Source organism: Oncorhynchus gorbuscha, linkage group LG03 (assembly GCF_021184085.1).
Source record: "Oncorhynchus gorbuscha isolate QuinsamMale2020 ecotype Even-year linkage group LG03, OgorEven_v1.0, whole genome shotgun sequence".
NCBI classification, from domain to species: domain Eukaryota; kingdom Metazoa; phylum Chordata; class Actinopteri; order Salmoniformes; family Salmonidae; genus Oncorhynchus; species Oncorhynchus gorbuscha.
In genome coordinates this window covers 88,077,182-88,104,115 of record NC_060175.1, presented here as the reverse complement: position 1 = coordinate 88,104,115, position 26,934 = coordinate 88,077,182, and the positions used below count along the sequence as shown (strand labels likewise).

Sequence of the window (26,934 nt, the reverse complement as noted above, 5' to 3'; positions counted from 1 at the left end):
TGATGCTAGTGCAGTACACCACAGGGTGTTTTTGTGCTGGTCAAGGGCAGTCAGGTCTGGAGTGAACCAAGGGCTATATCTGTTCTTAGTTCTACATTTTTTGAAAGGGGCTTACCTATTTGAGATGGTGAGGAAAGCACTTATGAAGAACAACCAGGCATCCTCTACTGACGGGATGAGGTCAATATCCTTCCAGGATTCCCGGGCCAGGTCAATTAGAAAGGCCTGCCCGCAGAAGTGTTTAAGGGAGCATTTGACAGTGATGAGGGGTGGTCCTTTATGACCGCAGACTCATAAAGGACACAGGCAATGAGGCAGTGATCGCTGAGATCCTGGTTGAAAACAGCAGAGGTGTATTTAGAGGGCAAGTTGTTGGTCAGGGTGATATCCAAGAGGGTGCCCATGTTTACGGATTTGGGGTTGTACCTGGTAGGTTCTTTGATAATATTTGTGAGATTGATAGCATCTAGCTTAGATTGTAGGACGGCCGGGGTGTTAAGCAAATCACAAATCACCTAGCAGTACAAACTCTGATGATAGATGCGGGGCAATCAATTCACATATGGTGTCCAGGGCACAGCTGGGAGCAGAGGGGGGTCTATAACAAGCGGCAACAGTGAGGGACTTATTTCTGAAGAGATGGATCTTTAAAGGTAGAAGCTCAAACTGTTTTGGCAGTAGATTGATTTACAGTAGATTGCAATTCTGCCCTCTTTAGCAGTTCTGTCTTGATGGAAAATGTTGTAATTGGGGATGGAAATTTCAAAAATGTTGGTGGCCTTCCTAAGCCAGGATTCAGACACAGCTAGGACATCAGAGTTGGGGGAGTGTGCTAAAGCAGTGAATAAAGCAAACTTAGGGAGGAGGCTTCTGATGTTAAAATGCATGAACCCAAGGATTTTATGGTTGCAGAAGTCAACAAATGAGAGCGCCTGGGGACACACAGGTCCTGGGTTAACCTCTACATCATCAGAGGAACAGAGGAGGCGTAGGATGAGGGTACGGCTAAAGGCTAAAAGAACTGGTCATCTAGTGCTTTGGGAACAGAGAATAAAGGGAGCAGATTTCTGGGCGTGGTAGGATAGATTCAGGTCATAGTGTACAGACAAGGGTATGGTAGAGTGCGAGTACAGTGGGGGTAAACCTAGGCATTGAGTTACGATGAGAGAGGTTGCATCTCTGGAGGCGCCAGTTAAGCTAGGTGCGGTCTCCGCATGTGTGGGGGGTGGGACAAGGTGGCTATCTGAGGCATGTTGAGCAGGACTAGGGGCTCCGCAGTAAAATAAAACAATGAGAGCTGCCCTAAACAACAGTATACAAGGCATATTGACATTAGAGAGAGTCATAAAGCAATCACAGGTGTTGATTGGGAGAGCTAAGACAACAGGTGGACAATAACGGGTAAAACAGCTAAGACAACAACGGGTAAATGGCAATAAATGGGCAGAGAGGGTCAGTTAGCTACACACAGGGCCTGAGTTCGAGCCTGGGGCCGACAGATAAACTAAATGAAGTACCGTGTTATTGAACAGTCCAGCAAGCATCTTCTCTGTAGCCGAGTGATCATAGGGTCATATAAATAAATTGGACATTTTTGTGTAATTCATTTCAGAAAATGTACAAACAAAACACCACACTTTCTTACCTTGCAAAAAGAAATGTAACTATATTGTATTCTACCAACAAAAAAGCCATTATTGCTGTGTGTATTTGTCCCTTAAGGTTCTTGTGTAATGTGATATTGTACCCCCTAGCCAATTGTCCTTTGTATATTCTATATACTGTATAAACTTGTGTTCCCCCATGTACTTTTTGTATTGATTTGTTAAGAGAAAAGGGGGAAAAATTAAGTCAATTTTATGAAAACATGGAAATATGTGAATATATATTTTTTGTTGTTGTTGATAATATTCGCATGAAAATCTGTTTTCCTTGCCTAATGGACGGAAACCTAGTTATAGGCTCACAAATAAAAGACACTGTATCGGGACAAAGATGTTTGAGACATTTTATATAAAAACGAAATTAATCAAGACACCTTTGATTTCAGTGATGGAAAAAGTACCCAATTGTCATACTAAAGTGAAAGTAAAGATACCTTAATAGAAAATGACTCAAGTGAAAGTCACCCAGTAAAATACTACTTGAGTAAAGTCTAAAAGTATTTGGTTTTAAATATACTTAAGTATCAAAAGTAAAAGTATAAATCATTTCAAATATTAAACAAACCAGATGGCACAATTTGTGTTTTTATTTATTTATGGATAGCCAGGGGCACACTCCTACACTCAGACATAATTTACAAGTGATGTATTTGTGTTTAGTGAGTTTGCCAGATCAGAGACAGTAGAGATGGCAAGGGATGTTCTCTTGAGAAGTGTGTGAATTGGATCATTTTCCTATCCTGCTAAGCATTCAAAATGTAACAAGTACCTTTTAGGTGTCAGGGAAAATGTATGGAGTAAAACATACATTATTTTCTTCAGGAATGTGATAAAGTGAAAGTAAAAGTTGTCAAAAATATAAACAGTAAAGTACAGATACCTCCAAAAACTACTTAAGTAGTACTTTAAAGTATTTTTACTTAAGTACTTTACACCACTGTTTGATTTAGTCATTTGATTTTAGTTTTTCAATTAACAGCTGTGACACTAAACAAGACATTATAAAAAGCTATTTGTTTAATCAATAATCAAGTTTTTCAGGTGCAATTTAGCAAACTTATATAGAGTAACACAGTATGAGTCATAATACCCATAAAGCCTAGCGGTCAAACAGGGAAATGGTTCCAATGGTTTTTCTACCATTCATTTTTCCCATAGGGGATTTCAGAAACAATTACAAACCCTGGCATGAAATTTTGACAGTGTAACAGTGTAAATCTCTCTAGGACAAGGGGACCTTATAAAAATGTCACACCAGGGTAAGCCTACACGAAACACAGCCCTTATTTTAAATGTTTCTAAAAAATGTATGGTGGAAAAATTATTGGAACCATTTCCCTGTTTGACCGCTAGGTTTTATGGTTATGACACCTCCACTGTGGGCTCTATGAAATGAGATACAGTTTTGCAAAGCTGAATGTCAAATTGAGTCAAATACAATTTAGTGAACTTGCTGTTTCTCTACAATTAAATTAAAATACAATTCACAGTTATTGGGTGTATAAAGTTATTGGGTGTATACTGGCACAACCCTAAACAAAGCACAAATTGGCATACCATTGATTATATTAATTAAAAAACAAAACGTTTGTATTGAAAGTATATTGTCCACAAGCAAGAGCTTCCAGATCTTAGACAGCAGGTGGAAACAGGACATATTCTTATATCCCTCCAGTAATATTGAGAAGGCTTTTCATATTGATCCTATTTTCCCTTGTGCAGTAATATATGCCATTTATTCATCCACTCTCCCTAATTACTATAACTCGTTCTGTGAACAAATACAAAACATTTTGACAGTTAACTCAGGAAATAAGAAACTCAATATAATAACTCAATTACAGTTACTTTAGACAGTAACAACCTTTTCCTCAGAGATCCTTCATTAAACCACAGGATTTTTCGCACCCTCTTGCTCCTGGATATGTAATTTTGCTGCCTAAAAGTAAAAGAAAATAAAAGTTATATACCAGTAGATCCAAATGGTCTAGCTGTAGTCGATGGAATCCCATTATTATACTGCCTGTCTTGATTAGAGTAGACCGGCATGTAAATCAAATGTACTACATACGAGAGGTCATTAAAGGTTGCGTGTGTCTCACCTTTTGGACAAGCACGTCAGCATCGGAGCCATCAGAAGCCGCTCCGTTCTGCACACCGTGGGCCCCAGAGTCCTCAGGGGCCACAGGGTTCTCTATGGTCAGCTGGGGTGTGTCTATGGCCGAGGACTGGAGCTCAACATTCTCTGAGTTATTGGAGTTGGTCACATCGGAAGTACTCGCTGTCAACGCAGAAGAGCTTTCTTCTTCTTCTCCTTTCTTATCTGAGGTGGTGGAGTGCTGGTCTGAAGGAGGCTCTCTCTCTTTCACATACTTCTCTTCCTCCATCAGTTTCTCTTCTGACTTCTGGCCGCTGCCAGAGGCCCCTTTTGTGGTGGTGTTATCCCTGCTTTCAGATTCCGGTTTCTTCTCTGCAGTGGGGCCTTCACTGCGGGTGGAGTCTGCATCCAGGTCTTGGGCCTCTGAAAAGGGCTCTTTAGTGGGTGGGGACCGTGGGGAGACTGCAGGGGTGCTGGTTAATGACTCATCATAGCGAGGACTACTAAGGGATCTGAAACTGGACCTGTCTCTAGTGAGGGTGCCGGACTTGCCCGGACTATAACTCTGATGGAAGTCAGAGAAGCTAGCACTCCACGACCTGGGGGACATGAAAGATCGCCTCTTCAGAGAGCCAGTCCTGAAAGATATGTGAGAGGAGGGATAGGATGACTACATGTTGATACGCTTACTTTGCTTTAATTACCGTTATGCTTTATGTAACACTCACTATTTCGTTCATCCCAGACCACAGCTCATAGATAGACTCAAAATGGGAGGAGTTAATTTAAAAAAAAAACAGGGCTGGTGAGAGATGGAAAATCCTAGCCAACTTACTGATTCAACCCTTTGATGACAAACACCTTGTCTGGATGCTGATCCTTCAGGTCCTTCATCACATTCTGTAAATAACTGTTGAACTGAAAGAGAGGATATTACACCAGTTTAAGAATAGATATAAATTGAAAGAACTAGGACTTTTGTTACCTAAATGCTGACAAAACAGTTAAGTTTTTTATAAACCAAAGCAAAGCCCCACATAACTGCTTTTTTCACTGTGTTCCCACCCCAGATATTGAGAAGAATATGACCTGCACATACCGTAGTCATTTCCTTGAAGAAGGTGTCCCGTAAATTTGAGATGGCTGTGAAGACTGACACATAGCATCCAATTCGACTTGGAACAAAATGAAGAGAAGAAAAAACATTATTCATATAAATTGTCCGCTACCTTTTCATACACACTTGATCTGATGATGCATTTGTCATTCTGCTATCTGGCTATGTGCGGACTTCTGACTCGTTACCTGTCATAGAGAGCAGGGAGCTCATCCCTCAGCTCTCTGTTGATGTCCTCGAAGACAATCTGGGTTCTGTTTACCTCCTCAGCTGCCTGTACCAAGAGAAGCACCATGACGAGATGAGTTTGTAGTTTTGTTTAAATGATCATGGCTGTGCAAATTAAGTAGACAGAGGTATCTTGTCTGTCTGACCTTGGCAATTTTGACATCATCTTTCTTTTTAGCATTCTGCATCGCCTCCAAGTGGTGACGGGAGGAATCATAGTCGACTAATTTCCTGCCTCGTTTGGCCACCCTCTCCTGGGGGGTTGGAGGAAAGGAATAATGCCCGTGTGAGATCAAATATTTAGGGAGTGTGTGTCTGTGTGTCTGTGTGTGTGTGTGTGTGTTTCCATCCTTACCCTGACATCGGGGAACTGGCTTATGTAAGATTCAATGGTGCAAAGTGCCTTATCTATCAGCTTCGCCTCATAATCATTCCACAGGAGGTCTTCACCCTGTTGGCATATGGAGAAAATGTATGTTTTTTTATACAGAAATTTGCATAATAATAATAATAATCAACAGTCATGCATGCCATTCTTAATAATACAGCAGTGCGATGACTGACCTCTATAATGGTCCCCAGGTCCTCTTCTCCATCCCAGTCCGGCTCATAGACACCATACAGAGACTGGGAAAGGCGTTTTGAAGCTTCCCGCATTCCTGTGGAAAGTCGACAGCATGGATCACATGTTATCAGACTGGGGCACTACTGATGGTGCTAAAGCTATAGAAAACTATGCAATTTATGGACAACATCATACAGATCACGTTTAATTTACAACATAGACGGACTGAACAAATGTTTACCTTTGACAGAACTAAGGTAAATCTTCAGGTCCTTGTATAACCGGTTCCCATCAATCTGCAAACAGAGATTATAGAGTGACTCATCTTGTCTGTAGGCTATACATACATCTATGGGATTTACTGGGGCACATTTACAGGCCTTTTCTATAGAATATAAATCACATATCTGTTTAAGGTTATCGTTACAGGTTCATACACATGGTGTGGTCTGATCTCTGTGTAGTACTGTACAGTCATGGTGACTACCTGTTGGTCATTCAGATTTAGGAGGCATTGTTCAAATATTTCATCTTTGGTCTCCACTGTCTTTCCAAACTTCTGCAAGACCTACAAAGTAGGGAATACTATACATGTCAAACCTCAAACAACGTAATAATATTGTGCATTATATTGAGAAAGTTAAAGAACTGTATACCTTCTCTTTGCCCCTGCTCAGCTGCCTTTGGAATCTTTTAGCAAAGACCCCAGTGCCTCCTTTTGGACCATTGCCCTCTGCCATAATTTCTCCTTTTCCCTGGTGTTGAGCTTTTTATCCCTGGAAATGTAGAGGTTGAGGAAAGACAAGTTAAGATATTAGTCAGGATGGATGCCTATTAAGCTCAAGATCAAAAGTGCATCAGACATGTATGGCAGTTTTAATGACTACATTTAAAAAATGTTACTAGGCAAGTCAGTTAAGAACAAATTCTTATTTACAATGACAGCCTACCCCAGCCAAACCCTAACGATGCTGGGCCAATTGTGTGCCACCCTATGGGACTCCCAATCATGGCTGGTTGTGATACAGCCTGGAATTGAACCAGGGTCTGTAGCGACGCCTCTAGCACTGAGATGCAGTGCCTTGGACCGCAGCGCCACTCTGGGGTCCCCCTGTGCTCCCAGTGTTTTTAGCACACCTATGTCTGACTAATGTATTGCATTATTAGCCTGGGAGGAAGGAAGATGAACTGGTGGTGGCTTGAGTTTGAAGAGGAGGGAGTACAGGGCTTAGCATGTCTCTCTCGATGCTAAAAATAGATTTTGGCTTGGAAAAGTTGAATATTTTCAGAAGGAGTCAGGTAATTGGTTAAGGGCAGAGGATTGGAGAGAAAGAGAGAGGAGATCTAGGGAGGCAGAGGATGGGTTTGAATCTGTTGAAGCTAGAAATAACAAGTGAGAGGTTGTCAAGGAAGATTGGTGTCAAATTCAAACAAGTGGAGCTGGATGGCAGTTTGAGTTCTGGGGATGAAATGGAAGGGGTAGAAGGTGCTGTGAGGAGCTCGGAGCCCGAGCCTTGCATTGATGCATATGGTTATGATAAAGATACATTTGGTCCAGTAGGAGTGACATTTCTGGATAAAGTGGATCCTTGCCTTTTGGTGGATCCATTTGTAGTTTCAGGGTTGGTGGGAAAAGAGTTGGGTGCAGTTGAATCAGTGAAGGTAAACTGTAGTGGACTTGTTATATTTGTTTGTGTTTCTTCTGACCAGAACTAGCGGGCGCTCCGTGTCACACAACTTGGGTCAAGATCTGTTTCTTGCTTTGCTCTTAGGAACAGGGCACCATTAAAATGAGCTATTTCTGGTGTAGTGTTTAGTGTGGAGGTGAAGTTGAAGATTCCTGGTGTTTGTGACGCCCACCGTTTGGTGTGACGCAGACCCGGTGGTGAGTGTGGTGAAACAGAGGAGTCACTGTCAGTCCTATTGAGTCAGAGTCTTTACCCGACAAGGTCATGATAGGATATATCAGTTATCCAGTTAAAGCTTTTGTGGCGAATCCACTGCACTGTTTCAGGTGCAACATTTATAGTCGTGTCACAACAGTGTGTATGAGGGAAATTCCAGGATGTGGGAAGTGTGCAGGAAGGCATGGGATTGAGGATTGTGTCGTTTTGGTGGATAAAGTGGTGTCAACTGTTGGGGTGCACATGTTGCTGTGGATATCTGTGCTAGCACCGAGGGATAGACCAATGAACAATATACAGTATGCTTCAGTAAGGTTGGCTTCTTAGTGTTCATAGCAATGGTTATCAACTGTACTGCAGAAATTGAACATAAATCACAGAAAAAATATGTTGTGGTGGCAGCTGCAGAAAAGTATTTGGGAGTATGAGATTTTACTTCAGAAGAGTTACAGCATGTGCAGAGTGGTAGTGTCCAATCCTCTCAGGGCCTTGGCCTGGGGTAGGATAAGACTGGGTTAAAGTAAAGGTGATGAGTTTGAATGAGTATAGAGTTAGTTGGTAGGGTAATTAAAATATATTTATATTTTTCATTTTTCCCACTTCCCCTTTACGATTTTGTATCACAAAGTGTAATTGAGCTATACTATAGTTCAGTTGGGGGCGTAATGCAACATTGGATGCCAACCGTTTTTAAACCTCACCAAAGAAGAAGACGCCGCCTATGTCTTATCAAATTGTCGTTGGCCACGCCTACATACTATGGAAGTGAACTTTACACAGGACTGTTTCAAGATAGTGGGGCTGGTCCGATGTCAGAATACCATTTGATATTATATAATTTACTGGACCTGATAAAGGGAGTACGATAGCAAAATGTGCAGCTACAGACCTGAGAATCCAGTGGACTGGATGGGCCATATCAGGAGCTCTCAAAACAGAGAAGTTTTATGATATAGCAGGTATATAACATGTTGATTTGAAGCATACCAATTCATGCCGAGGCGTGTTTGCAGGGAATCGCTACGATTTCAACCATTGGTTGAATAAGTAATCGAATCTATTAGGTTTGGGCATAGGTCTATTCTAAATAAAAATAATGCGGTCAAAACAAAATGTTTGCAATGGAATTAGGCTTTTTTTCCATTAATTAAAGTATCGCATTTTGTATCTGATGAATATCAATGTTACAAAACCACTTATTTAAACGGTTTCCGTTGCAAGAGGTAATGAATACACCCCAGTTTACTTCAACATTACCACCAACTGGTTTAGTCACCCTTGAAAGCCTCTATAAATAAGAATGCTAAAGCAATGATCCAAAGTCCAAGATGATTTGTCACAAATTGTCACATTGTAACGCGAGATTGGTCAATTTGTATCGTGATATGTTTACCACAAATTGTTACTCTGTAGCTCACCCGACTTAACTTTGTACAGTAGATCAATGTTACAATTTTACTAATGCAATATTGTTACGCCCTTTGTCGATCATCAAACATTTGCTATGGTAAAGGGAAATTACACGATAAGAGTGATGCTGAAACTCAGATGTTTACTTTAAAATGTATACCAAACAAAAATTAATGATTGCAAAGTTAAACAAACTAAACACATGTGCACAATGACTATGTTTAACAATTTCCACGGAAAATTTTACAAAAACACATTTACAAATGCAAAGTTTGGTAATAATGACAGTTTGCCATCATTCTGTCATAACATTTTATGATAGCCTTGAACTGAGTTATTATTGCATGTCATTATTTTTTTGTTTTGATGCAAAGTTTGGTAACCCTATGATTACACAAACCGCACAAATTGCCATTCTGTTACCAAATTTTAAATCTGCAATGTTCTTCAAGTAAATGTGTTTTTGCAAGAGGTTCAGTTGAAATTGTTAAAAGTAATCATTGCAAAGTTAAACAACTATGCACAATCATTCTTTTTGGTTTGGTATACATTTTAAAGTGAAAAATCGGGGTGTATCAGCATCACTCTGTTATAGTGGAATTGGCCATTACCATAGATGTTTTATCGACAAAAATGGTGTAGCAATATTGTAACATACTGTACCACTCTGTTACCATGGAATTGCCTTAAACCAAAAAACAACAGTCATGTAGGCCCATGCATTTTGACAATTGCATGTGACAATTGTTGTTGGCTTTTGCATTATTCTAGTATAATATGTTACAACAGATCTGTCTACATATGAACTGTCAAAATGCAAGTTAAAACTGATAGGACAGTATGTCCCATTCAGAATGAGCTATTTACTTTACAGTTAGTTATGTAAAACGCTGCAACTTACCTGTAGACACTGAATGGGAATTCCTTGTCAATGCAACAAATTAATTGCCTTTCTTGACAAGCTTCTTTAACTTGTCTTCTTGTGCTGCTCCTCTGCTCTGTATGTGCTCATCAAAAGTTTTACCCTTGAACTTTGGAGCTAATTGTCACTGTCTGTAGGCTACTGGGTAAAATATTAATTGGACACGCCTTACTGTGAAACGTCTATTTTTTAGGGTCTGGCACATTTATATTACTTGCCCACCTGAGTCGCTATTGGGGAGGGACTCTTGTCATTTGAGGCAAAATGTGCAGACTGGATTGGTAACAGCATGGGGAGTAAGGTAAGCTTGACAGAGTCGGGGTGAAAGGGTTTCCAATCTAGTGCACAGGCGGCCAGTGGCACCTTAATTGGGGAGGACAGGCTCATAGTAATGGCTGGAAAGGAATTAATGGAATGATATCACTTTCAAACACATAGTTTCCATGTGTTTGATACCATTCCATTCACTCTATTACTGCCATTTTTATGAGCCGTCCTCCCCTCAGCAGCCTCCTGTGACCTAATATCCAATCCCATCAGTGGAGAAGAACAAAACAGTTATAAACACCTGCAGAGCTTTAGTGTTCTCTGCTGATTTGCTTTTCATTCAACAAAGTTGTGTATCAGTTCAGCAGTCTTAGCCAAGGCTAAGGCTTGGGCCAACACAGTGTTGCAGAACCCTTTATGGTTGTGAGTCGTTATGGTTGGGTTAATGAATAATGCTGGGGATAATGTGACAATGGTACATTTACTCATGTTCTAACCTCTGCAGGCTTGGAACATTCCTTTTCATGCGGATCGTGAAGGACGGCCAGGATCGCAGGTTTAACCATGTGAGACAGCCCAGGGATATTCTTTGTGTGCTGGAATGTTCAAGGTACTTTGAATCATTATGGTCACCGGCTTTTATTTTTCTCACTCAGCCACAGTAGCAGTGATTTCCATCATCCTTAAGCAACCCGATATAGCCCATTAGAGAATCCACTTTAACTCACTGCTCAGTCTTATTTGCTCCTTATACATTTATGAGATTAGGATAGCCACTGATATCAGGGTTGTGCCCAAATGGGAGAGAACATAAATTAGTGTTAACATTGCACACTGATAGTATACAGTACTCTTTTGCAATTGTTTTCTTCTATTTTGGTCCCAGGTGAATGTCTTGTTGAGTAGGTGTAAAAATATTATTTAGACATCTTTTGATATATTCTACCAATGGTTCAGTCAATTATTTATTCCTCTACCTTTCAGTTGTCTGGGTGTTTGACGCACTTGCCCACTCTCATGCTGAACAGTGAGCAGCGAGATGTGCCTGATGGACTATCTGGGCTGGGGGATATGGAGCCGTGTCTTTGTCACAGAGGCCATCACAAGTGGCTCTTCAAAGGGAACCCAGATAATGCTGTGAGTCAGCCTGGTGGGCTTCCTTAGGGGAGGTTGACCTTTTTATAATTGTCATGGATGCAGTGGGGAAGTAATTCTCACTACAAAGTGCTGTAAACATGAGTCACGACCACTCTCAAAACATTGAATAAAACTTCCTGTATTTGTATGTTCATTTTATAGTATCTTAATTTACACAGGGAATAGCCTCAATCCAGCCTCCCCAGGGAAAGTTCATCCAGAGCGGGCTGTGGGGTGACAGCCAGCACCCTAACTACCTTGGGGAGATACTGCAGTGGTCTGGACTCTGGCTCTGCTTCGTCTGTGATGAAGGGTCCCCAGTATGCCATCTCCTCTGTTTGTCTGGTTCCTGCTGCGTCACGTTAGTGGTATTCCCATCCTGGAGAAGCGGGGTTCAGACTCTGCCTTCCAGAACACTCCTCTGGCCAATTCCCAAGTTCTGATGTTGCACACTTTCTAATAGGATGTTCTGGCTCAAGGGGAAACTTTCTGAACAGGACCACTAATCATCAAGCACCCAGTGTGCTGGTTCTCTCCAACAGTCTCTCATTCGAAGCACACACACCGAAACTTCATTGTATGAAACATATTGTTCAGAGAACACCCAGCCTTGACAGACATTCTAAATGTGGAACAAATGCTTTGATATAAACTCCTTTTCATGCAATTGCTGTGCAATAGCTTGCTGTTATGTTCATAGGCAAATTCATACGCTCTTTAAAATTTCTCAACACTACCATTCCAGGCATGTAAAAAGGCAGTTCATGCAGTAGACCTACTTGTACAGTGTTTATGTGCATGTCATCTAGGACCAATTCATTCCTAACACCGTAGAATTACATTTTCCCTTCATGGGAGCTTGTGTCAAGATTGTTGTAACAGAACACATTGTAGAGCAGAGACCTGACAGGTCCCCTGCTGCCTTCAAAATGATCTGTATACCATCATGTGCTTTTGTTCAAGTTTTTAGCAATACCAGAAAATGCAATAATGAAACAAAGACCATTTTAAATACTGGTCCACAAAAATCTTTGATCAAAGCAAATTTGACATTCTTGTTGAAATGCCACCATTTCTACACTCTGGTTCTCTGATGCAACATTCAAGCGTTCTATGCAGTTAGAGGTGCAGAACATTAGTCAGAACCAACCTCCCATTGTGCAAACAGAGTCATATTGGCCAAAACTGTAAGTTATATTTTTAGAACACTCAGGAAAGGAAACAAGGGAAGGTGAATTTCTCTCAAATGTATCCTCAAGTTGCAACATTTTCTCAAGTCACCAAGCATACAGCTGCATGGTTACCTTAAAGTTAGTTGATTATTGCTAAAGAATGCTGCAGACATTTATCAAATGTGCCAAATTAATATTACTACACTGGCTAGTCTTGAGTATGTAAAAGACAAATTGAGTGAAACATGTACAATCAAACTGCTTAAGCATGTAGACGTTACAAAAGGTGGTTTAATAAATTAACAGAAACATATTTTTAAAAATGCCACATGCAATAATAACTCCAAGTTCGGCATAAAAAGCTATGGAATGTTGTTTTCTAACTGGTAATGTGCAAGTTAAATTGCGTGTTACATAGAAAACAATCACCTGCCAAATTTCAGACGTGCGTATTCTCAACCAATGTTCAACATCCTTTGTAAATAAATCACAGAAAGATACTACAAACCTAGTAGGTTTCATTGCCTGAGGTTATGTTAAATCTTGATTTAACATTTAATCTTTAAAAAAATCAGAGCTCCAAAAGAGACCTTCCCTTTTGGTTGGAAAAATATCCTGTTCTATACTAAAATTGTAGCATTTTGAAATATAAAAACACAAAATAGGTGTTTACAACGTCTGTGGAAGCATTAGTCTCAGCAAATAAGTTGCTATTGCTAGGTATTGCATTTATTTCCCATTAGGTGAATAGAGCTGCCCTGCGGCTGCTTTGGATTACTTGAGGAGCGGAGATGCAAAGGAGTTTCCTGGGCGACTGGGGAATCCCACTACCACAGCAGACTTACTCCTACTCCCAAATCTGAAAGTTATAACACCACACACATATTATTAGTCAGGCAGTATTAGCATTAGTCAACAGACACCAAAGTTATAAGGAAGTGAATTAAGACTTGGGTGAAAAATTGACTCAAGTCATTCACCTTTACAAGCTGATAATTAGGTGAAAATGTACTCCAGACTGTCAGGTTTATAGACCAATGGTGTTTGCTTCGAGACTAGTGACAACTCAAGTCCTTCAGACAGGATCTTCATACACATTGCAGTGACCTACAACACAAAATGCTGAATAATTTAAATGCATGACAGCACAGAGTGCTTACTTGGGCGTGGTCTTGCTCAGGGTGGACCTCATGCGTTGACCCAAGGAGCTGGAGGACGGGGTTTTGTTCATCTGGTGGTGCTCTGGAGTTGTGAGGGGACCCAGCATGCTCACTTGAACAATATTAACAGTCAACATTAGTCACATTACCACAGTTTGTTACCAAGCTGTATATGTTCATTAGTTCTTATAAAAATCCTTAAATCTTCAACATAATAACAATAACCTAATAGAGATGTGTAGGGATGCATCCTATATCGGTGAACATATTGGAATCGGCCGAAATTAGCTAAAAATGCCAACATTGGTATCGCCCCGATGTCTAGTTTAACGGTGATGTGCAAAACCGATGTCAAAGCTGACGTGCATACCTATGTAAAACGTAGGTACATGACGTAATGACGCTACACAGCATTTCTAACCTAGCCCACAATGGCTGCTGTGTGGATCGAGCAGTCATTTGAAAGAGTAAGAACATTTCAGCGAGACAACTCAAAGGCGAAATCCATTAAAGCCAAGATAATGGAATTCATTGCCCTTGAAAATCAACCGTTCTCTGTCCTGGGTGATGTTGGCTTTCGTGACTGGTCGAGCACCAGTACACACTATCAAGTGTGCTATTTTTCAGATGTTTTCCTAATAGAGTTACACAGTAATAGCTTCACGACCAACTATGGAACGCCATTTGGGTATTTGCGTGTTGAAAAATATACATGTCAAATAACAGTTCTATTATAGAATGTTGTGTGTTCTGAATTTGCACGTGCAAGCCAAGCGCCACCACTACTATTAGTAGCACTGTCAAAGCTGTAAAATAAAAAGCCTGTAAACAAGCAAACACCGGCCACAAACGATGTGTTTACAATACCGCGTTGGTAATAAAGCATTATTTGTTTGACTGCAACTTCTGGGGTAGCTAGCTCGCTTTAGCTTGGTACCTAGCTAGCACCAATACAACCAGCATGAAAACAATGACCAATAAAAAAATTCAGCCATTTTCATTGTTTTTTGCAATGATTTAGGAATCCTTGTGAGTAAGTATTAGCTAGGTAGCTACTTATTATTATTATTATTACTTGTTGTTCGACCTATTGAAATTGAACTTCAGTTCAAGAAAATACATAGCTAGCCAGCTACTTAACCCTGTTGCCAAAAATTAACGTTATAAGCAGCCAGCTAGCTGCATCGCAAATATTAGCATTGTAGCTCTTATCGCAGGACTGTGTGAAATCACCTACTGTGCTGCCAACCTGTTAGAAGGTAACAGATTATTTTATTACAATGGTTAAATTGGATTTTCATTGTGTTCAATGGTGTTATTTGCCCCCTAGTGGAGCTTTCTGGTACTTAGAAAGACTATGCAAACAGGAAGTAGAGAATTTGTTCTGCACGCATAGAAGCAGCTACAAACAGCGCTATGGTGCAGGTCTTTCAATGTAGTTATTTCTTGTCATTCTTCAGCCTTGGAAAATATTTGTTTGTAAGTTCGATTCAAGCATTTAGCTAATGATGATAATCTTGTTATTGATAGAGTTGCTTACATAATGTTGGTTGCATTTACTCAAAATTGCAATGCCTTTAATGTATGTCGTTAGCTGTATTACTTTGCTCGTGCGTCATGCAAACGAATTGTAAAATATACAATACTGTAGTTTTGTTACTGTTTCTAGTGTAATATGCTTTGTTATTCTACATAGATGGTTGTACATTATTAGAGTAATGAAAGGAGCCAATTACCATAGGAGTAACAATTAGCTATATGGTTTGGCATCATGCCAGATGCATGGTACCTTAGCACGTGCTTTGTATTTATGCATCTTCAAATGTTTCATGTACAGCTACAGTATGTCGGTGTGAATTGAATACTAAAGTATATTATTTTCTGTATTTTGCAGTTTCACAACATAAACGTTTTCAATATATTCATTCAAGAAAAGTCACGCCTTGGGAGTTTTATTGAAGACTTAATTGTTAGCCATCTGTCTAGTTTTGCATGGGAATGCAACTCAAGGGCAGAATACCTACCCAGTCACCCAATTGTTTGTACTGACTTTCATATTGCACTGTACAGCTTTACCTCAATGATCCCCAATCCCTAGGTATCAGTCTACTCAATACCCAAGATTAGTTTTCCCAATGTCCTCCTCAGAGTTATCAGACTCCAAAACATTTATGCAGTATTGTTTTTCTTCTGGAACAGTGTTCAATACACATAGGATGACAATACATGTGGCTCAATTCACAGTTGTTTCAGAGTCCCACAATATGAGCTGACTGATACCATGTCATTGATCCACAATCCATAGGTAAGGCTGTACAGTGAAATAAGTATGCCCCCAATGGAATTCCAAGTACTATACATAGTGTGATTTAAACAGAGTTGTCAAATTAACAAATTGTCTTTTGATTGTATTTTGTTGATTTTACGTAACATTGCAACCTGATCTATTTGTATTAATTTGCATCACTGTCAATGACATACTTTTATTTTGAAAGCTAATCGCAAAGTCCACTATTGTGGCTAGCTTCACATAGATCGGTCCGACCACCATTAAATAAAAAATAACAGTCTTATTTATATATATGGATTATTTTAGATGACCCCTAGCTATATACAGTTTTAGTCAGAAGTTTACATACACATAAACCAAATACATTTAAACTCAGTTTCACAATTCCTGACATTTAATCCGAGTAAAAATTCCCTGTCTTAGGTCAGTTTGGATCACCACTATTTAAGAATGTTAAATGTCAGAATAATAGTAGAGAGAATGATTTATTTCAGCTTTTATTTCTTTCATCACATTCTCAGTGGGTCAGAAGTTTACATACACTCAACTAGTATTTGGTAGCATTGCCTTCAAATTGTTAAACTTGGGTCAAACATTTCAGGTAGCCTTCCACAAGCTTCCCACAATAAATTGTGTGAATTTTGGCCCATTCCTCCTGACAGAGCTGGTGTAACTGAGTCATGTTTGTAGGCCTCCTTGCTCGTTACGCTTTTTCAGTTCTTCCCAGAAATGTTCTATGGGATTGAGGTCCGGGCTTTGTGATGGCCACTCCAATACCTTGACTGTTGTCCTTAAGCCATTTTGCCACAACTTTGGGAAATATGCTTGGGTCATTGTCCATTTGGAAGACCCATTTGCAACCAAGCTTCCTGACTGATGTTTTGAGATGTTGCTTGAATATATCCACATAATTGTATGCCTAATAATGCCATCTATTTTGTGAAGTGCACCAGTCCCTCCTGCAGCAAAGCACCCCCACAACATGATGCTGCAAGCCTCGTGCTTCACGGTTGGGATGGTGCTCTTCGGCTTGCAAGCCTCCCCCTTTTCCTAATAACATAACAATGGTCATTATGGCCAAACAGTTCTATTTGTTTCATCAGACCAGAGGACATTTCTCCAAAAAGTACAATCTTTGTCTCCTTGTGCAGTTGTAAACTGTAGTCTGTCTTTTTTATGGCGGTTTTGGAGTTGTGGCTTCTTCTTTGCTGAGCGTCCTTTCAGGGTATGTCGATATGAAACCATTTCACTTTGATATGCTTTTGTACCCGTTTCCTCCAGCATCTTCACAAGGTCCTTTGCTGTTGTTCTGGAATTGATTTGCACTTTTTGCACCAAAGTACTCTAGGAGACAGCATCTCTTTCCTGAGCGTTATGACAGCTGTGTGGTCCCATGGTGTTTATACTTACATACTATTGTTTGTACAGATGAACGTGGTACCTTCAGGTGTTTGGAAATTGCTCTCAAGGATGAACCAGAGGTCTACAATTTGTTTTCTGAGTTCTTGGCTGATTTCCCCATGATGTCAAGCAAAGAGGCACTGAGTTTGAAGGTAGGCCTTGAAATACATCCACGGGTATACCTCCAATGGACTCAAATGATGTAAATTAGCCTATCAGAAGCTTCGAAAGACATCATTTTCTGGCATTTTCAAAGATTTTTCAAGGCACAGCCAACTTAGTGTATGTAAACTTCTGACCCACTGGAATTGTGATACAGTGAATTATAAGTGAAATAATATGTCTGTAAACAATTGTTGGAAAAAAATACTTGTCATGCACAAAGTGGATGTCCTAACCGACTTGCCAAAACTATAGTTTGTTAACAAGAAATTTGTGAAGTGGTTGAAAAAACGCCACCAACCTAAGTGTATGTAAACCTCCGACTTTAACTATAGCCTCTAAAACAGATTTAGTTTTGCAATGTTTTTGGGGAAGAACATTGTTTGCATCCATGAACTAGCTCGCTTTTCTTTCTGACCAGCACTGTAGGTGCGCGAGACAACTTTAACAGCATCATAAAATACGCATTGATGAATCGTTGTGACATATGAAATATGAGTGATAGTGCAATCAATGTGTAATATGTAATAACTACTTAAAAATGAATGAAAGCGTTATTTGACATGCATGTTTTTTGACACGCGAAGACCCAAACGGCTTTCCATACAAATCCTGGTTGAGAAGGAAACAAATGAACAACGAAACAGCAAGTAAGTGAAAGAAATAGGTTTTGATTATGTTTTACTGGTAATGGGGACATATGTAAATGCACAATATAACTTTTTGGTCAATGCGGTGAGTGTAACCTTTTATTTAACTAGGCAAGTCCGTGAAAAACAAATTCTTATTTTACTATGACAGCTTTCCCTGGCCAAACCCGGAGACGCTGGGCCAATTTTGTGCCTCCCTATGGGACTCCCAATCATGGCCGGATGTGATACAGCCTGGAATCGAACCAGGGACTGTTGTGACACCTCTTGCACTGAGATGCAGTGCCTTAGATCACTGCATCCATGTGAGTGTGTTAACTATTTAACTGTACTAAAATGTTTAAAACGCCGCAAAAATTTAAAATATCGGATATCGGCCAAAAATGTCATGTCGGTGCATCACTAGAGATTTGGTTTTGGGTTGCCGAGATAACGCTTTGCTAGACTCATGCACTCGCTCACCTTTCTGGTCAGGGGTATAATAGTTAGCGTTCTTGATGATCATGTGATCAGGTTGCAGCTGGTCAAGGTCCACCATCATGAACTGGCTCCAGTACTCCACCGGCAGGCCCAGCAGACGCTCAATAACCTGGGTAACAATAGAAAAACAATAACTACTATAAATCACTCGTGAGGGGAAATGTACAGTTTTATTGAATTGAAACGAATTACAGCCTATTGCGTCGTCATCTTCCAAGCAGGCAAAACAGAGCTAACAACTTGCAAGACTAAGACATTGTTTTTGAACAAAAATGGCAATCATGTCACTTTTGCAGCCCATGTGTTTTTGTGAAGAAATACTGCCACTTAAAACAAGAGCTGTGTTGTTGTAATGTGTCTTACCTTGGGCTGGCGTTTGGTGTCCTGTATGATTGTCATGGGCTCTGGGTCAGGCACTGCATGGCCAACGATAGTAGGCCAAAACACCCGTGCCAGATTGGGGATGTCCATCTTAGTGTCCAGGCTTTGGGTGACCCTGAAAGAGTTTATGGTGGTCGATAAGGATGTAGGGAAAAACACCTGTCACAGAATGCAACAAGCATGGCCTCTTTCTACAAGACATGTCAAGAAAGGCTTGGTTGTTCATATACAATTAAGTGAGTAAGCAGAGCTCATAGTTAAATGTACAGCAGATGCTCACCTCTGGAGATGAATGGCCATGAAGGCCAGGGTGGCTCTGTTGGCCTGTGGCAGGTCACTGATGGTCTGGTACATCAGGGCAATGCTGTTATCCTCATCCACAAGCTCTGAGGACAAAGAGTGCAATGTAGAAATCACAGAAGTTGAGTAGCAGGGGGAAAAAAAGTTTTACTGTAGAGGGAGAATGTGACATTGCATAGACTTAGTAACTATAGTTACTGGTGACTAAGAATACCATGAATGAACACTGAAATATACCACATTAACTATTACTAACCAAAACATTCAGCGTGCCCTAACACAAAATGGCTATGCAAAACAACCAAAAGACAACTTTATTCAGTCGACCACTGGCCGAACAAACCACAGAGACTGATACAGTTTTATCGCTATAGAGCCAACACCTACCTGCAGCCTACATGAAGGTGCGGTTGAGGCGGAAAGTAAGGAGGGGCTCTGAGGTTCCTGAGGAAGTCCTTGAGGAGGCCAGTGATGCAGTGGATATCTTCCACCTTGCTGAGCAGCGGGACAGTCTTCCCTCGCAAGAACGTATACTTCAGTTCCTTCACTGTGCGGTCAGAACCAGACAGCCGATAGAGGCCGGTCTGGGAGTGAAAAGAAAGAGCATGGTGAAACTTAAAGCCTTAGAAAGCGTGAAACACAGAAGCTATAAATTCTACTGTATAAACTAATTGTTTTTATTATATTTTAACCTTTATTTAACTAGGCATCAGTTAAGAACAAATTCTTATTTACAATTACGGCCTAGGAACAGTGGTTTAACTGCCTTGTTCAGGGGCAGAACAACATTCTTTTTGCCCTGTCATCTCTGGGATTTGATCTAGCAACCTTTCGGTTACTGGCCCAACGCTCTAACCACTAGGCTACCTGCCGCCCAAACTAAGCTATAAAAGGCAGTAATGATTCAGCCCAGTGTGAGATTGAGACAAAAACACTCACCTCATGTAGGCCCCTCTGCTCAATCTCATTGACACAGTGCACCACCAAAGAGGGAATCATGGGAGATTGGACATGGGAGACGTAGTCTGCAAGTGTGCCCTGGGAAGGAAATAAAAGTAAGAGAATGTTTATCCCACTGAACTAAACTCAAGAGATCTTTGAAGAAAAACAGATTTACATCAGAATAAAAGTATTAGAATACAAGCAGAGAAGTACAATGGAATTTTCCCCTTACCTCTCCAATTTTGACAGGAGTGCCACCCAGGATGGGGATGCATGGCAGGGGACAGAGTTCACGACACTTCAGGGAGATCTTCCCAAACTTGATCCTCTTGCCACAAGGCACACACGACTCAGGCTTGATTACCTGTGCATGCGGTAGAATAAAGCTTTTAACTCGAAAATAAGAACCAACATTTTCTGCCTTGCTAAATTAATCTCATGTCACCCATACATTAACCCTCTCTGTCTGAAAACAAATTACATTCGCTTTGGAGACACATTTTTGATTACGGACACTCCCGTTGCCCTGGGGTGTGCTGGGTTCCTGAGGCCTGCTATCGCTCTCTGGCCGGTTGGGCATGACATCCTCAGACTTGACTGACTCAAGAGTCCCACTCCAGTGTAGCTAGACAGGACAGACAGACAGACAAAGGTGAAATACAGATCAGAGTCTGACAATGCAGTTCTGATGAGTTATGAACATACATTTGTCACATTGTCAAGGATAAACTAATATAGTCTAGCTGCCTGCATCTTTCCAACTGAATATCCTATCATGCTTCAACATACAATACTAACTCTGAGTAAAATACAATCCTCCATTTTAAAGTTGATCAAATCCACAGTAAATGAGTAAAAGCTCTAACCAGTTTTTCTCCTGCTCCGGGTCCAGTAGGGAACAGCCTCAATAGTAGAGACGGCTTTGATGGGTCCTCCGTCAGCAGGCACGGTCACTGTGGTCTTGGCCACAAGAGACTCATTTCCCTATGACCATGAAACATAACATCAGTCAAATCACTGTAAACTTCAACAGTATATCGAGTAACAGCTCTCAGTTATCTATAGAAATTAAACTAAAATCTTTACCTTCTCAGACGTTCTGCCTGTTGATCGAGACCTTTTGGAAGCACTTGGGGGGGCTGTCAGTGAAATTTCTAGAGGTAGAGCGCTGTAATGAAGAGGGCTAACATCTTAAAAACTCCACACATAGATGTTCAAGAAATGGCTGGTAAATATTTTGCATCCAATACACTTTGTTTACCCTTTTTTCACGTTTCTTCAGCCGCACAGTTCTCATGATGGACTGGAGTCCCAGTCCTGGAATGGTTAATCAAACGAACGGACCGGGTTCATTATTGCAAATACACTATATACACACAAAAGTATGTGGACAACCCTTCAAATTAGTGGATTAGGCTACTTCAGCCACATCCGTTGCTGACAGGTGTCTAAAATTTAAAACACATGCAATCTCCATAGACAAACATTTGCAGTAGAATGGCCTTACTGAAGAACTCAGTGACTTAATGTGGCACCGTCATGGGATTCCACCTTTCCAACAAGTCCGTTCGTCACATTTCTGCCCTGCTAGAGCTGCCCCAGTTATTGTGAAGTGGAAACATAGAAGTAACAACGGCTCAACCGCGAAGTGGTAGGCACACAAGCTCACAGAACGGGACCACCTAGTGTGTAACGCCTAAAAATAGTCTGTCCTCGGTTGCAACACTCACTGCCAAATTCCAAACTGCCTCTGGAAGCAACATCAGCACAATAACTGTTTGTTGGGTGCTTCAAGAAATGGGTTTCCATGGCCGAGCAGCCGCACACAAGCCTAAGATCACCATGCGCAATGCCAAGTGTTGGCTGGAGTGGTGTAAAGCTTGCCGACATTGGACTCTGGAGCAGTGGAAACGCAGTGATGAACCCTTCACCATCTGGCAGTCGGACAGACTAATCGGGGTTTGGCGGATGCCAGGAGAACGCTACCTGCCTAAATGCATAGTGCCAAATGTAAAGTTTGGTGAAGGAGGAATAATGGTCTGGGGCTGTTTTTCCATGATTCGGGCTAGGCCCCTTAGTTCCAGTGAAGGGAAATCTTAACACTACAGCACACTACATTCTGTGCTTCCAACTTCGTAGCAACAGTTTGGGCAAAGGCCCTTTCCTGTTTCAGCATGACAATGCCCCCATGCACAAAGCAAGGCCCATACAGAAATGGTTTGTCGCGATCGGTGTGGAAAAACTTGACCGGCCTACACAGAGCCCTGACTTTAACCCCAACGAACACCTTTGGGATGAATTGGAACACCAACTGCGAGCCAGGCCTAATCGCCCAACATCAGTGCCAGACCTCACTAATGCTCTTGTGGCTGAATGGAAGCAAGTCCCAGCAGCAATGTTCCAATATCTAGTGGAAAGCCTTCCCCGAAGTGTGGAGACTGTTATAGCAGCAAAAGGGGGGGACGACCAACTCCATATTAATGCCCATGATTTTGGGATGAGCGGTTCAATGAGCAGGTGTCCACATTGTTTTGGTCAAGTAGTGTATATAGCACATTATCGTCTCAATTACATATTGTATTGGTTGTCTTAGCCCTTCTCCCTACTAATGGTTTGGCTATGAGTAACATAATTGATGATTCAGAGGCTCAAGAATTTATACAAGACAATGATACAAGCTTACCAGAGAGCCATCCGTTTTATCATAGCTGATGTCTGATAAAATGGAGGCAGACTCATCTATGGTCTGCAATCTATGCTTTCAAACTCTGGAAGAGGAACTCTGGAAGAGGAGCAAGACAGTAGCAAGGGATCCTTAACTTTTGCTGGTGTTAAGGTTGGCTCGTGCTGCCTGAGATCGAGCGTTGAGGAAAGCCAGAGCAGAACGCTGCTCTTCATTCAGCTGGAGGCTGTTGCTGGAGCCCTCAGTGATTAGAAGCTCCCGAATCAGCTGGATCTGACGGTCCTGTAACACAACAGAACGCAGGGAGAAGGAAGGTGAGAGGAGTTGTTTAAAGCCATTCAACAGTTTCTTCAGAGAAGAGTGAACCAGTCTGAGGGTACCAGTGACGAGAATAAAATAAAATATGAATTAGACTTGATGTGAATACACACAAACTTCTCACAGTTAGCCTCTGCCTTCTGGCGCCTGCGGATCTCCACGTCGACTTGATTGCGAGCATGCTTGAGTTTGACTTCCAGAGCTCCCCTCTCGGTTTCTGCTTTGGCAAGCACTTCCTTGCAGGACCCTAGGTCCTGCTCAAACCTGAGCCATCTACGATGACAGTCCTCAAAGTTGGGGGCCATCTGGATGAACTCTGATACGAGAAAATGCACAATAAAGGTGTGGTAGCTTTGAATATATAGTCCAGCATTGTCTATACTATTAATCTTAATGTCAAATCAAATTAAATACAATTACTTACGGGGTTCAATGCTCTCATTGAGTATGTCAACATGAGACCACAGATTGTCAAACAAGCTGTGTAGGTTTAACACAGGAGCGTCCATCTTCTGAGAAAAATAAGGGCACATAGAAACCTCTGAAAATAAGTTTGCTAAATGTCAATAGGTGAATAACCTCGTCCCCCGGCTAATTGCGAATGGGCGAAAGTGTCTGGTGGTGGTGAACCCTGGCTGATAATTCATCATAGCCAACTATGATGAACAGATCAACTGTCTTTTCCTAATCCAAAAAAATAGCACAGAATAAATAAGATGCAATTTCCCAATATTAGCGAACCAAATTTGCCACATAAATCACCCAAATTAGCTAAAAACCTGCACATACAACATACAATTTAGATGGAAGGAAAGCAACAGTAGATTTTGCTCAGACGCTAACGTTAGCTGGCTACAGTAGCTAGCCAACATTGCTGGTGATGTGGAATTTAAAAAACTACTTGTACAGCTAAATTAGCTACTAGCATGCTAAAGTTAGCTGCCACTACATACCATTTGAGTCCACCACACTAATGAAAAAAGGCAGACAAAACAGAAAAATCTTTGCACAGCCAAATGTTTTGACCTCTGTTTTTGCACTGGATGATCAAGTTTGTTATTCTTTTGTTTGGGTTATCTCACGCTAAACTCCTGGAAGTGTGTACAAGAAGCAAGGCAGGCGCGTTGCATTTCAAATGTACCCACTAGCCAATGAATATCAACTGACGTTCTTCACCTAGCTGTAAATCAACGCGCACATGGCGGTTACCACAGCCACAATGTCAAAATTAGCTATATTGTAAAAAAAAAAAAGATTGGTCTTAATTTAAGGTTAGGTTAGGCATAAGGTTAACAGTGTGGTTGGGTTTAAAATGTGATTTTATGAAGATACATTTTTAAATAGGTGGCGTTTATGCCTTGTGGGTGTGGTAACTAGTGACGACTGCCCCATTAAACGACTGATGTTAGCTCTGATCCAGTATCCACCAGTCCAGTGTTTCCTCCCCACAGAGCAGTCATTTAGCTTCTCTCTCATGGGAAAACGCAAAACTCAAATCAGCTTCAAATGCAGCATACAAGAGTGAATAAAATGGGTGAAATATTTATGAACATCTGGGAAAATCTAATCCATATTACATTATAATGGTGAATATTATGACAATAATTATTGAGCATTAGTATTAACATGAATTCTCATTATATCATATTGATTGATATCATATTAACATATTGATATTTCTATCATTATTAGGCTATTTGAACTCAGTAGCTGTGATTTATGGTTTTGACTATAAGTTACTATTTCGTAGCAGGTTAGGAGAATTAACGTGGCAGGTTAGGATAATTAGGTTAAGTTTAGGATAAAGGTTAGTTAAAATGCTCCCCTAACCTGCTACTAAAAGTCACTCCCGGTCATAGCTGTGCTCCATCTAGTCAGAACCGTGATTTACATGGCATATGTGTTGCTCCAACATGACTACTTACAGCCATAGAATATTGCTGAGCCAGAGGTTACGACTGTGTCTTGATTCATTTCAGAGTTTATCAACTGGGTTGGGTAGGTTACTTTCTAACTGTCACAATTACCTGTCCAAAATTGTAATCAATAACATAATTTTTGGATTAGCCAAACTCAGTAACGTAATCTCATTACTTTGTAATCAGTGAGGAAGCAAGCAAATGGCCATAAACAGAACACACACACACACTCCCTCCCGCGGAGATACTGTGGAAGGAGAGGAGAGAGAGAGAGAGAGAGAGAGAGAGAGAGAGGGAGAGAGAGAGAGAGCGAGAGCATTTTTACTTGGACAACTTGTGAACATCACAAGTGCATTCATCCAGATGAACTGCTGAAAGGAGCATGATTTAATTCCAGGAAGAAGCTTGTTAAAGACAGCAGAGATGATTGCCACGACTCAACAGAACATGGGAACGGACCTGGTAAATGGCTCTACTCAATACTGTTTCGTATTTTTTTTTAGATGTTCCCAAGATTGTTTTTATTTTATCATAGAGCAGGATCTGCGTTAATCTCATTGCATAAATCTCTCTGATGAGCATGGCGATAACATTACAGTCGCAGAGGTCTGTGTGTGCGTGTGTCTACATGTGAGCGTATGCGCTTGAAGGATAGTCTAAATGCGCCTGTTTTTTTATTTGTATATCTCTGTTGTGACCAGTCAGAAATAGTTTTTACATTTAAATCAACATGATGTGATTATCAATTAATATCTGTCTTTCCTTTGTGCTCTTTTATTCGTACTTAATATATCTAATCAATACAGGCATCTCTTGAACAAGCTTCTGTGTGCACTGCAGTGGTCGCAGTGGTAACCCCAATACCGGTATTCCCCTCTTCTATCGCAAACTGTTTTGATGTAGTGATTTATTTTTGTTGGTAAACTGATTCAGTTAAATTATGTAGGCTATATTTTAAAACACATCATACTGCGTGTCGGTTGCGGTTATAGCAATTAAAATGTTGTAGTCATGGCTTACCCATGCCAAAGGGCATATATGCCTACTTTATTAATTGATTTATAGCCCACATCATGTGGATAAAGAGATATCTGCAATCGAAGTGTGAATGGGGCACACAACTTGCAGCAGGTGATGGACAATCAAATGTATTCTGTAATTATATGAAGTGTATAGCCTCAATTAATTTGATTTAAAATCTGAATAGCAAAGTTGACTTATTTAACACTAGACCTTATTTTACCTGCATTTTAATTTCACACTTTTTGCCACTGTTTTTAATGCCATATTAATGTTCCCCCATGTACTGAATAGTGTCCACTGCATGGTCATTCAGCAGCTCTGTGAGCCTATTCAAACAGAGAAGTTGCAACAGTTTTTGCATGTAGCTATCTCTACTTGCAGGCTGTCAATAGGTGGCAGAATTGCTGATGCTCCAGAAATGTAAAAGTAACCAAATGTGACTGTAGTTGGTTGCTTCTTGGTGGACAGTTGCTGATAGCTGCATACATACTGTTTTTAATTAATAATCAGAGAAATACATTGTTCCTGGAGTTAGTGTTGCGATATGCTTTCCATCTCCACTACAGCAGTACTTTATAGCCTTGCCAAGTCTAATTAAGAATACCCATTACCTTCTCAGCGACAGCAACAATTCAGCCGTGACGGCATTTTCAGTTCAGAGCTGCACTATTCATTTGGTTTACAAATCATGTGTCAGACTGTCAACAACATTGTTTTTAAGCAGTGCTGTGTTAGGTTGCA

The 26,934-nt window shown here is 40.8% G+C and overlaps 1 protein-coding gene and 2 pseudogenes across 2 annotated transcripts in view; 1 reads left to right on the top strand and 2 right to left on the bottom strand.

Moving 5' to 3' along the window:
• Window positions 1–3,406: 3,406 nt before the first annotated feature.
• On the bottom strand, window positions 3,407–10,036 carry LOC124032159 (annotated as a pseudogene).
• A 1,431-nt stretch (window positions 10,037–11,467) lies between these two features.
• On the bottom strand, window positions 11,468–24,523 carry LOC124032160 (annotated as a pseudogene).
• Window positions 24,524–25,492: 969 nt separating this feature from the next.
• The window catches only part of LOC124032157 (inactive dipeptidyl peptidase 10-like), a 35,890-nt gene continuing 34,448 nt past the window's right edge, over window positions 25,493–26,934 (top strand). The window contains exon 1 of one of the 2 annotated variants that reach the window (XM_046344313.1): window positions 25,493–25,632. In XM_046344313.1, coding sequence (XP_046200269.1) covers window positions 25,594–25,632 — 39 coding nt within the window. In that variant the 5' untranslated portion in view covers window positions 25,493–25,593. The remainder of the gene's footprint in view (window positions 25,633–26,934) is intronic. The other variant, XM_046344312.1, reaches the window with a different exon arrangement.